Source organism: Podarcis bocagei (assembly GCF_964188305.1).
Source record: "Podarcis bocagei genome assembly, chromosome: 5".
Lineage (NCBI taxonomy): Eukaryota > Metazoa > Chordata > Lepidosauria > Squamata > Lacertidae > Podarcis > Podarcis bocagei.
The window spans coordinates 46524801-46538006 of NC_138129.1; the positions used below are offsets into that span (position 1 = coordinate 46524801).

The following is a 13206-nucleotide window of genomic DNA, read 5'->3' on the forward strand; positions in this document are numbered from 1 at the left end:
TAACGAAAAACAAAGAAATTTCATTTAAAACTCATACTCTACAATGCACAGCGATTCAGGGAAACTGAGCATCAACTTGTTTGTTCTCAACAACTCTTTGACAAGGCTTGCACATTGGTTTCAAAAGTTAGAAACATAACATTTTCAGAATTCATTATATAAACTTGGGCCATATCTGTATCTTCAGCTGCCAAATAATAACAATAATTAATTAAAGACATGGAAAATTAACCAATATTGTCCCAAAGAAGCAGGACCCAGACTGTTTATAACAACATATTGCAAACCACAACGGAGCACAATATATATTTTACCATTAAAAAAAAATGTTTTTAAAAGAATGAGACATCTTGGCACATTACAGCAGTGGTTATCAGCAACAACAGCAGTTTGAAATTCCTCATGCCAGTATGAGAGTGAGGAGTATCTTTCATCTTCTGCAGAGGCCAAATAAAGTGTACCTTCGAGGGAACTGTAATCCCAAAGAACCATACTCCTGTATTTTGGATAAGGAAACTTCTGGTTTGTCCATTTTATATACATCAGGTGCTGCTTTTGCATACTAAGCAGGTTGCCAGCATAGCCCATGGCTTAACAAAGTAGAATTCTTATCATACTTCCCTATACAATCTTTACATCTGTCCAGTGCTCATATGTATATACTATAGTTACTGTTAAACTGTCATGATGTTTACGTCCCGGCCCCAAAATTTCAACAAGCTCCTGCAGCTACTCAGAGGGTTTCTGAGCTAGGATTATCTTTATCGGGTGCCTGCAGCTGCTTCTCCATCTCCCCATTTAAGTTTTCCTTGCTTCCATTCTTCATAGCATTAGATTTCTTCTTTTCCAGATTCTGTTTCAGCTTGAGGGAGGAATCTCTCCTGGACAGGAGTGCAGGATTGAAACCAGGGAACCCTCCACTCACCACTGTACGTTTCTCTAGAAAGAGATGAACAAAAGCACTTAGAAGCAACAATAGAGTATTGCCATGCATAAGCTCATCACTATCGTTGCAACAAAGCACCTTCAAGAATGCGCATGCAAGAATGTGTGTGTTCAAATTAAATCTGCTAGTCTCCAGAGGAACCTAGCAGTCACAGTAAATAACAGAACAGGATATAGTGGTACCTCGGAACTCAAATGGCTCCATTCTCAAATGTTTCGGCTCCCGAACGCTGAAAACCTGGAAGTAAGTGCTCCGGTTTTTGAACGTTCCTAGAAACACGAATGTCCAATGCGGCTTCCGCTGTGAAAAAACCTAGCTATCAGCCAATCGGAAGCCACACCTCAGAACTCGAATGTTTTGGAATGCGAACGTTTTTCTGGAATGGATTATGTTTGAGTTCCGAGGTACCACTGAACAAACAAACAAGGCAGAATGTTCCAAACAAGGACATTTTTATTTGTATAAGAGCACAAAGGATCTTTAGAACAACAACATGGCTCATAAACCCTGGAGGGATCTGACCTCTGTGCACAGTTAGGAGGAAGATCAAAAAGAATCGCCGATATTACTTTCTGCAATGCAAGATTATTCCTTGGTAAGCAAACAACTACCAGATACAGCTGTGTGCAAGTTTGAAGCAGTGGGTCAATTGGCTGCAGTTATCAGATTTAGCTGTGTATTTGCTCCAAATGCAAATACTTAATGAGGTCACTTACCTCCTGGTGCAATGGGGTGCATCAGTCGATTCATCTGAACATTCCAGTGCTTTACATTGGTGCTGGCCTGTTGAAGCTTCCGCTGGGCCAACTGCAATGAAACAGGAAAAAAGCACTAATCAATCAGGCAACATCACAAATTAACAATAACGTATATACTTATCTTCATATGCAACCCATCCAACCAAGTTCTCAGGGCAGTTTAAAGAAGCGATAAAATATAAAGTACAAATTACAATAAAAACTCTGGCTGGTATTCGACTACTGCATCCTGTCAGTGCAAGGAATTCAACTTGTGCAACAGGACTTTCCCACTGTCCTCTCCCCATGTGCACCCCACACCCTCCCAAATCTGCTCCAGAGAGTTGTGGAAACCCCTAGAACAGATTTATCATTCTGCCCGGACCCTGAGGTCCAGCGCCAAGAACCTTCTGGCGGTTCCCTCACTGCGAGAAGTGAGGCTACAGGGAACCAGGCAGAGGGCCTTCTTGGTAGTGGTGCCCGCCCTGTGGAACGTCCTCCCATCAGATGTCAAGGAAATAAACAACTATCTGACTTTAGAAGACATCTCGAAGGCAGCCCTGTTTAGGGAAGTTTTTAATGTTTGATGTTTTTATCACATTTTAATATTCTGTTGGAAGCTGCCCAGAGTGGCTGGGGAGGCCCAGCCAGATGGCTGGGGTACAAGTAATACATAAATTATTATTATTATTATTATTATTATTATTATTATTATTATTATTATTATTATTATTATTATTGTGGTTACATTGCACCAGAGGAAATCCTTGCACTGATGGGACACAGTGCAGTTCTCATGTTCGTCATTGCTAGCCCAAACATTCTAACATAATTAGCAAAGCATACAGTAAAGACATCTGACCAAACTGCGGGAGGCAGTGGAAGACAGGAGTGCCTGGCATGCTCTGGTCCATGGGGTCACGAAGGGTCGGACACGACTAAACGACTAAACAACAACAACAACAACAACAACAACAGTAAAGACAGCACAAAACCAGGAGCAATGGGCCCTTCTAGGGGGACTGTTCATACAAAATCTGGTTACTATCCTGTACTTTAAGTGCAATTATCCCAACATTATGCTAACTGCACATAGGAATAATCTTTCATTCCAAAATCTCTCTCAAATGCAACAGGTGGGAAATTGAAGATAAATCACAGTAAGTTGCTTTGGGGTTGTTGTTTTTTAAGTTGCTATATGACTGCAGATTTGATCACCTAATATTTTCAGAGAAGTGCTGATAACTATAAAAAATGCTAGCTTCATAGAAACAGAATTGAAGAATTGGAAGGGATTCTGAGGGTAATCACAATTAAAACATCCATGACACCCAAACTCTGCTTAAAAAGCTCTAATGAAGTAGAGTCCACCAACTTGGTCCAAGTACAGTGTCTCCTTTTTAAGGCACCACAGGTATTAGGATGCAGTTTTCACAGGGCATACATCATCTGGAACTAAATCTCTGGAGCTCTCTCCAGAGGTGTACCATACCTGTTTTCTGCTAGTGATTTACTTTGGCCCAGATTTGATAGTTTGATCTAACAGTAAATAAGTGTGTCTGTGTGTGGAAGAAGCAGGGAAGAGATTGCCTTGCTTTGGGAAGGAGACTACATAAGGAGGCAACTTGAGTCCTTTTTGAATTGCACAATCCAGTTTTGCACCATGCAAATGCTATAATCAGTTACTGTTTTAAGCATGTAGTTTGTACCTTGCCATCTTGAGCTACTTATGGGGAGGTGGGATAGACAGTGGCTAAGTAAGATGTTTCTGTGGTGGTAACACTCTCCTAGAGAGAATGGGAAGCAGAGACAGCTCCATCACTCACCATGACATCCTGGTCCACCCTTTCTCTATTGACTCTCACTTCTTCCAGCTGCTGTTGGGCCTCTTCCAGAAACTTGCTCTTGTTTTCCATCTCTTGCTTGAGGATCAGCTTTTCATGCTGGGTTCTGATGATGTACTCCTCCTGCTCCTCCTTCAGCTTCATCAGCTGCTTCAATTTCTCCTCCTCTTCATTCAGCAACCTAACAAAATTGCAAAAGAAGTCAGTTACATTTCACTCTATGAGCAGTGCTGGTGCTGGGCAATTTTGTTGCCCTGTAGGCCAGGCTAACTACTTCCACTCCCCAGCAAAAAAACACCAAACCTTCAATTTTCAAAAACAGACGTCTTGTAGAATAAAATGAAAAGCACAAGGCTTGAAACTGCTAAATTTACTTTGAATTGCTAGAATAAGTAATACAACAGTTTTTGAATTTCCTTCTCAAATACACAAGAAAATGGTTTAGCACACAAATCATTTTGAATATTATTGTCATCTGCAATGTTAAAATTTAAGTCTCTTAAAAGTTTTGGTTTCAGGCACATCAAAATCTCACTTTGCACGCCTTTTCATTTGCAAATGCTGTCACCAATTCCTTCAGGTCAAGTGCTGATACTTGGGCATGTTCAATGGATATAGTTACCAAGCTGTATGTCTCTTTTGCAACACTGCTGAGCATATGTAAGTTCTTGTAAGTTTGACTTCTGAAAAACTGTTTTCAAAATCTAAAAGTCATATATTATCAGAAAGGTATAGGTTAGAATAAAAACTAATCTGTGCCCCTCAAAGGTCAGTACGGTGCATTTCTGAGGTCAGTGCCCTAATTATAGCGTCAACCCTGCCTATGAGCAATTTTCTTGTTTAAGCCTCTGGTCAGTTCCAGTACACACAGGGAGAGTCCATGTAACTGTGAAGGAAAACAGTATGATTTGCAAGAAGTGTGTGCAACTGCCTCCATTCTGGGAATCCTTGCTTAGGACATGGTGAAGATACTGGGGAAAGAGTTTTCTGGGAAATGTTTTGTCCCATCTCAAATCTCTGCAAAGCCTGGGGCTTTACCCATGTCTCTCCTTTTTCTTTTGATTCCAAGATTCGGTCCACCACCAACCACTGTAACTTCCTCTCTACCCCCTTAGCAAATGCCCTGGTGCAATCCTCTCATGTGTAGTTTTCCACTGTCTCACCTTGACCTCTATTCAGAACTGTGTCGTCAAACTCATTCACTTCTGTTGTCACTCTGACAATGCAACGCCCCCCTTTAAATCCCTATGCTGCCTTCTGTCTGTTCCCAGATCCAGCACAAATCCCCTGCCCTTTCTTTTAGAGTCCTCCAAGGCCTGATCTCCATTTTATCTCTCTGCTCTTATTCTGATGTGTCCCTGTCCATGACCTTTACACCTCCACCCTGTTGTCTGACGGTTTCCTGCTCCCTCAAAATACTCCACTGTTCCTCTTAATCTTCTTTTCGCTTTCAGCTAACTGCCTCCTAGAAGACTTCAGAGATGCCATGTCACCCCTCTTCCTTCAAACCCCTCCTCAAAACTCTCTTTTCTATTAATACTTTCCCTTCATCTATACCCCACTGCAATTCAGCCAAAGTACATGCAGCTGAAATAGATGCATATCCTCTCTGTTTACCCCTGCCACCATTTCCTTCCTCGTCTTCTGTTGAACGCTCCTTGGTGCAGGAACCATTGTCTTATACTTTATAAAGTATACATACATTGATGGCATGGGAATATAATATAATTAATATAATATAATATAAAGCAAATGGTGCAGTAGAGGACATTTGTGTTGATATTAGCACAGAACAGCTGTACCAATTCCAGATTTCCCCCAGTAAGAGGTGTATAAAGTGCAATGAAAACACCTGAAGGGGCTTTAGTTTTTCTCGGAAAAATTACATTCATAAATAGTAGTGTCCTGCAAAGTTATAGTTACAGCAAACTGCAAACCTCAACCCCTTCCAGAGGGGTAGATGGCAAGGGAGTACATGAGTCCAGCATCATTGAGTGATGTCACAATTATGCCAGCTGAACATTTGTTTCAGCTGTCAAAGGACATTATATCCATAGCTAGTTGAAGGAAGAAAGCCGAGCATTCATTATCCGTACCGGGCCTGTGCATATCTCACGGCCTCTTCATCCTGACGAGCTTTAACCTCCTGGTGCAGAGCATCTTGGAGTCGTTGCTGCATCTCCTCCAGTTCTGTGATGCGCTTGCGCTGACGTTCTGCCTCTGCCTCCTTCAGTACCATCTCAGCCTGCATGTTAGCACGAGCCTGCAGGGATAATAATACCATGTGGTTAGTATGTAGAGTACACAGCCCAACAGCAGGGGGCAGAATCAGCTACCTAAACGCAGCCTACAACTCAGCCGTTGGTGCAGACTGTGGTATGGCTTTTGTCATCTCCAGTACAGATTTGTGGATGTACAAAGACAGGCATGCAATAATTAGCAGCGTAGAAAGAAGCAAAAGTGAGTGGCTCAGTGGGATGTGGGCCTCAGATTGGAATTCTTTTTTTGTGGGGGTGGGGTGGGGGGAGATAACACTTATTGGAATGTTAAGAAAGGTCCATGACCTACCCTATAGGAGATTTCTGCCTATTTGCCTTGGTGGCTATTAAATGATGCCATGATGAATATAACAATGCCGAGTTGGATGTTTTGCACTATGGAATATGGCTGTCACTCTGAAGCTGGGTAGTGACTGCACAGAATTCCACTTGAAGCAAGAAAAATATTTTTTGGACACAGTTCTTTGTTGCACAGAGCCTGAGTAATACTTGATGCATGTTGCCTCATTTTACAGCTTAGTTGCTTGCTTGCATTAGATGTGCCACAATTATGCAACAAATAATAAGTAATCTGCATGCCATGAAAAAAAAGGTGACATTACAGTTTCTAGTATACAGCAGGCCCCTATTTATATTGAAGGGACGCGGGTGGCGCTGTGGGTAAAACCTCAGTGCCTAGGACTTGCCGATCGTAAGGTCGGCGGTTCGAATCCCTGCGGCAGGGTGAGCTCCCGTCGTTCGGTCCCAGCTCCTGCCCACCTAGCAGTTCGAAAGCACCCTTAAGTGCAAGTAGATAAATAGGTACTGCTTTATAGCGGGAAGGTAATGGCGTTTCTGTGTGCTGCGCTGGTGCTGGCTCGCCAGCTGCAGCTTCGTCATGCTGGCCACATGACCCAGAAGTGTCTTCAGATGGCGCCGGCTCCGGCTCCCAGCCTCTTAAGCGAGATGAGCACGCAACCCTAGAGTCGGACACGACTGGCCCGTACAGGCAGGGGTACCTTAATTCGATTAATATCAGCAGTTTACAACTATATAAGCTTGTTATTGGCATCCGTCTGTCTTGACAGACAATGGAGTGTGCTTCTGGTGACCTCCCTGGGGCACAAGTCTAGGCAGTGTGTATGGAGGTCCTGGGCTGCCCGTACAAGACCCCCCTCTCGGCCTTGCTGATGTGGGCCACAGTAAAGGAGAGCAATACATTTGGCACCAGCTTGGCTTCGGGAGTATTGCATATTATTACAAGAACCCTGAACCTGGCAGAGTAGCACATGGGCAGCCAATGCAGATATTTTTGCAGAGATGTCACATTCTGTTGGTCTTGCACCTCCATCAGTAGTGTATAGCCACTGTATTCGGCACTACCTGGAACATCTGGATAGCACCCCACAGCAAAACCATAGTGTAGTGCTTAGGCGTGTGAGCTGCTAATCTTAAGCCAAGAGAAAGCAGGCCTTCCATCACTTAATGCTTCTCAAAAGGATGTTCTCCCTCCTCGTCCAGCCAGTCTAGGCTGAAGGTCCCAAGGAGACTTATTGCACAAGCTAGAGCACTGAAGAAGCCTCTAAAAAATCCATTCCTAACCCCTCCTGGGTATTGTTGGCAAGCTGACTGACCCACCAAAGATGCAAGGAGGGATTCGTATCTTTGTTGACTGACCTGGTCTACCAGGCAGGTTGTGGATGTGGGAGCCCCCTCGCCCTTCTCCTTGAACCCACCTTCTCAGCTTCCTGCAACTGTATCTCCAGCGTCCTCTGCATTTCCTCATGCTGCTGCTGGCGCCGCTCCTCCTCCTCGTGGAGCAAGAGCTCAGCTTGGCGCTGGGCCTCCTTCAGCAGCTCCAGCTCCTGCAGCTTGCGCTCCTTCTCCTCCTGCAGCTGCTTCAGGCGCTGCATCTCCTCCTCCTTGGCAGCCTTCTTCCGGTCCCGCTGCTCCCGCTGCTCCCGCCGCTTCTGCTTCAAGTCCTTGTGCAGAGACTTCTTGCCCTCGGCCTGGAGGCGGATTGCCATCTGGATGGCTGCCAGGGGAGGAAGGGCCAGAGATGTCAGAAGGGGACATAGGGGCTGGCTTGGCTAGCGACTATAAAGAGCCCCTTGACTCACAACCACTTCTCTATCCCTTAGGGTCAGGGAAACTCAGGTCCAGGGTCCAAATGTGGATCTTGATGTCTTTATATGTAGTGCTCAGGGATCTTCCTAGGCCACACCCTCTACTGGCCCTGCTTTGTAACTTCTTGGTTTTGCCTGGCTGGAATGTGACCTTGAATTCTGATAATGTCTCTTGCTCCCATGGATGGAGGAGAGGTGAGTGCATGTAGAAACAAAGCCTAGTGCACAAAGGTAAGATTTACATTAATTGCCCCTCCCACTTTTGCCTCTGGCTCCACCCACCACTGGCATGTAGCCCCTGGAAGGTTACCTCAAAGGGATGTGGCCCACAAATGCCTTAGGGCCATCTCCTGTGAGGGTCTTCTCTAAAGCCTCACCCTTTTCAAAAGTGAGGCAGGTAATGAAAGAGAGGGGATTTAGCACCCCTATCATGGGGACACCCTCTCCAAGGAGGTTCGTCTGGAAGCAACGTAGCATAAGCATAAGCCTCCTTAGCTGCCCAGGCTTTTTACCTCATTGAACTGTGCCATTATCTGCTTGTCTGATTAATCATTTTCATTGTTTTCATGAATTGCACTTCTAATTTTTTTAAAACTTTCCTGCAATTGAGTTTGATGATGGGCAATATAAAAATACGTTAGAGAAATGAAATAAGGAAGAGTTGCAACATTCAGCACCCATGACCCCCAGAGTTTTGGGATGTCTGCTTTCTTGGCTGATGCTATTCAACAGGAAGCAAAACCAAACTTCCTTTTCATACTGCAAATTCATAAAAGTTTTGTGGTATGCAAACGAAGAACTCTACACACACACACACACAGAGAGAGAGAGAGAGAGAGAGAGAGAGAGAGAGAGAGAGAGAGAGAGAAGTGTCAGACTGGCAAGACCCTGTGGTTCCATATTATCTTGTCTCCTATTTCTAACACTCAATATTATTTAGCTACTACTAGGAGCCCAAGATTCTCGCAGAAGACAATATTAAAATAATCTGTACTGAAGTCCCAAATAGTTACACAAGACTGGCTTTCAATCCAGAATCATGTGTTTTTATGTTTTCATAAAATGTTGGCCATGTGAGTTACTTTAGCTTGGGCAGTTCAAGTCATCCGGGGAGAAAGCCAATCCATGAATGAAGGCTACCTAAAGGGCCAGAGGCTCTTGCTACTTTCAGTTTCATATCTTAATTTCAGCAAATCTCCAAAGGTGCAAGAGAGAAGAGCCACAGTACTCACCAAGCGTCCACTCCTGCCTTTGCCTGGTATCCGAGGCGCTCATTTCATACGTCCGAGAAGGTGTTTTCACACAGAACATACACCGTTTCCCATCCTTGTCAGGCAAGATCTTTGAATAAAGGAGGAAAAGTTGACATCTCCCTTCAGCCACAAGCCCACCTAGAACACTGCCAAGGCTTGAAATGCCTCAAGCCAAGGATGCCCCCCCTGCCTTTCCCAACCACAAAACAACATCCCCATCAAGGCTCTGCAACCCACCTGGGAGAAGCTGCAACCCTGCTGACTTCCAGTCCATGCTGAAAGTGGAGCTAACAGTCAGCACTGAATTTACATCCAGTGCCGATTGCAAGCCCTACTTTCAGCATCTTTATAGCCTTGGCCTGACTTCAATCTATGGCTGCAAATCTTCTTCCCATACAGTATGAGCTGGGGCTGCAAAGGAAGAGTCACCTGACTTCAGGCAACTGATAGGTATGGTGGCCTTCCCCACCTGTCAAAAGTGGGCCATGGAGGGGGGCCAGTTCTAGACTGGATCCAGTCCGTCCGTCCCGTCTTCACTATTAACAGGCACAGCATGGCTTGTCTCCTCAATTCCTCTCAGTGGTGCAATAGGTAATTTTAGACTCTGGATGGTATCCAACAAAATAGCTCTATCAGCACAAGGATTTTTATTCATGCAACAGAATGTCCTCTCCCCAAACACCCTCCCCAAATCTGCTATGGAAGGTTGGGGGGACCGAGAACATATTTAGGGGGTGCAGAGAGGAGAGGAAGTTCAATTGTGCAGCCATAAGTCCTTGATTTCAAGTCTTAATGGACTTATGTGGGCAAGGCACATTCTTAGACATTAATGTGCACTAAAATTCACTTCAAAGTGTGATAAACAAGTCCTGCTGCATTTGGAGGCTCTCGTATTCATTTTGTCAAGTGAGGACCTGGACTTTGTGCCATGATGGCACTACTGATTCTACTTTGTTTCCCCCATACTTGGCTGTCAGCAATATAGTCATTTCCTTCTTAGTTCTCCTTTTGGGGGAAGGTCTTAAACATTTGGGGGAAGGCCTTCTCAGTATGGACAGCACTCATCCAAGTGCTTCCACCAGACCAAGGACTTCCGGCTGTTCAGTGGAACCTTCCCCTTTCTCTCCTCTTTCCTCACACCCATTAAATACGTCCTGGGGAATCCCCCAAGCCTCCGGAGCAGATATGGGGAGGACGCAGGAGGCACACGGGGAGAAGAGGACGTTCTGCTGTGTAAGTGGAGATCACAGAATCATAGAGTTGGAAAGGACCCCAAGGGTCATTTAGTCCAGCCACCTGCAATGCAGGAATCTCATACTAGATCATACAAGACAGGTGGTCATCCAACCTCTGCTTAATAGCCTCCAAGGAAGGAGAGTCCACCACCTCTCGTGGAAGTTTGTTCCACTGTTGAACAGCTCTTGTTGTCGGAAAATTATTTCTGCTGTTTCGTTGGAATCTACTTTATTGTAACTTGAAGCCATTGGTTTGAGTCCTACCCTCCAGAGCAGGAGAAAACAAACTCACTCCATCCTCCATGTGATAGCCCTTCAGATATTTGAAGACGGCTATCATAACACCTCTCAATCTTTGCTTCTCCAGGCTAAACATACCCAATTCCCTCTTAAGGCCTGGTTTCCTGACCCTTGATCATCTTGGATAACACCCTTTGTTTTGCGATCTTCTGCTGAGGCTCTTCTCAAAGTGCCTTCCATATCAGAAACACAGAATAAAACAGCAATGGAGAGGGCTTTACTTTTTCCTGCTGGTGATGCCAGCTTACAGAACCCTCTTCTTAAAGAAGTATGCCTGTCACCTACATTACAATTTGTTTGGCACCAGGCAAAAACATTTATTCCTCCCCAGGCATTTTTAATATATGTAATTGCTTAAACCTGCTGTATGTTTTAAGCTGCTGCCTCATGTTATGGTTAATAGTTATGGTTTACTGCTTGTTTTAGTGTTTTATAATATGCATTATGAATTATTTTGGACTTGTCATTGGCCATCTTGGACCCTTATTGGCTGAAGCATAGTCTACAAATGTTTAGTTTATTTGTTTAAATCTGACAGCTTGATCTGCATGTGCTTTTTTCCTCCCTCAAAAGGACCTGTACATAGGCTTCAACAGCAACCTTGATAAGGTCCTGTCAGATTCACAGGTGCTGATAATGTCAAGGTCACAATCTGCTTATGTTACAGTTGCATATTCCTGCATTGTGAAGGGAATGACACTGCGGTAGGCAACTGGGGAGAGGAGAAGCCACACACTGTCACCAGCTGCCTCATGAGAGGACTGCATTGCCTATCATGTTCCTTTTGTTTCAGAGTATGTCCAATTACCTCCACACAAGAGTTTCTGTCCAAAGAAATGCTCCCCTTTTTCTCCTTCCGTTCCTCACTCACATAGTAAGAGAGATCACTGGGCTTTAGGGTGAACCATCGTTCAGACCAGTTCCTTCTCAGATGACCTTTCTTCCATAGATAGCCCTGCTCCCAACCAAAGAGACAGAGAAACAGAAAGTGAGTAAACAAAGATATTTGTACCAAAGATCATTGCAAGACTCCACCTATATTACAGCCATAGCACAGATTTGTGTCACAAAGGAGCCAAAGAAACTGGCACATTTAGAACATGGATTGTGTGAACTGATCTCCAGCTTATATTACACAGGTATATGTAAGTGTATACATGCATATTGTATATTCTGAAAGGTATACCTTATCACTAGCTTTATATGAGGTTGCATCCATGTGGCAACTTCCCACATGGCCAATTTACTTCTGGTGTGGAATAAGCAAGTGCCACCAACTAGCAGGAGGCTTTCTACTCGAGCCTTTCCTTTGAATGAGCTAGATATCAACCTTAATGAACCTTGAGCTTGATCTGCTATCTGAACTATTACAAACAGGACCATGTGGCTTGTGGGTGTCAGGAATGCTGACTTGTTTTCTTCCTCTTTGCGCAGTGGACTTAGCACAGTGTCCTATTTCCTCATTGGCTGCTGGCATATCCTCAATGCTGTACACTCAGCAAGCTTCCAGAATTTCCCACTATCAGGCATGCTGATTTGGCACTTTTGACAGCTCACACGCCACAAGGGTATTGTGATTCCTGACAGGCTGATTGGCGATCAGGGCTGATCAGGATTAGCAAAGTGTGGGAAATCTTCCAAAGGACTGGCATGCAAAATCCCATGCTAGCTGGTAGATACAGCAACTACATCTTGGTGTGCAGAACCCAGAAGAAAAATGGAACATGCATACAAGCCTAAAAGTTGCCTACCCGATTATCCTTAGCATATGCAGTTACCATTCTATAGGAAAAGACAAATAAACATCAGTGTAGGTTCTCTGGTCTCTTCCCAGATGGTTGCTTCCCCCCCTTACCTTGTTCTACTGCTCCTCTCACTTCAAATACCACAAATTAGATCATTTCCCACCCCTTTAATGCTCTTGTTATCATTGTCCAGAAAGGTAACTAGAATGTGCAGTAGATGCAGTCCCCATCAGGCCAATACAGACTTTATTAGAGAAGAAGAAAGCTGTGCTGGGTCCCCGTGTTACAGGATTATTTCCTGTTCATAGGTAGTTCCACAAACCCAAGCAAAGGATTTCTTAATCAAGGACAGCTCTTTACCTGTTTGAGCACATCTCCAATGATCTCCTGGTAGACTTCTTCAATAGCCATGCTAATAGCCTCACGCTCAATTCCTCGTAGGAACCGGCCCGAGTTTACCAAGTCAAGAAACTGCCAGACTGTCAAACCACTCTGCTGTTGAGCCTCTTGAGAAAAGAAGTCCTCTAACTCCCCAGAGTTGAGCTCAATGCTCATGGCTGTGCAGATCTTCTTCAGGAGGTATTCCACCTGGAACAAGCAGGGGAAGTCAGCAGAGAAGGAACTAACCATGTTCTCTACTTCTAGGTATCAGATGTATTTTGAATTCCCCCTTGGGGTCACATACAATTCCTTCTTGTGCTGTGGAATTTCACTCCATAGACTCTTATTGCTTCAAGTCAGTTCTTGCTTCAAGAATTCTAA

General features: G+C 44.4%; 1 protein-coding gene across 3 annotated transcripts in view; it reads right to left on the bottom strand.

Annotated features, from left to right (window-relative positions):
• DEF6 (DEF6 guanine nucleotide exchange factor) overlaps nucleotides 1-13206 on the bottom strand; it is a 44411-nt gene continuing 31205 nt past the window's right edge. For all 3 annotated transcript variants that reach the window (XM_081195839.1, XM_081195841.1, XM_081195840.1), the window contains exons 4-11: nucleotides 12805-13032; nucleotides 11508-11654; nucleotides 9144-9252; nucleotides 7522-7820; nucleotides 5624-5790; nucleotides 3510-3708; nucleotides 1663-1753; nucleotides 1-939 (exon numbers count right to left, since the gene is read on the bottom strand). In XM_081195839.1, the coding sequence (XP_081051965.1) occupies nucleotides 734-939; nucleotides 1663-1753; nucleotides 3510-3708; nucleotides 5624-5790; nucleotides 7522-7820; nucleotides 9144-9252; nucleotides 11508-11654; nucleotides 12805-13032 (1446 nt within the window). In that variant the 3' untranslated portion in view covers nucleotides 1-733. The remainder of the gene's footprint in view (nucleotides 940-1662; nucleotides 1754-3509; nucleotides 3709-5623; nucleotides 5791-7521; nucleotides 7821-9143; nucleotides 9253-11507; nucleotides 11655-12804; nucleotides 13033-13206) is intronic.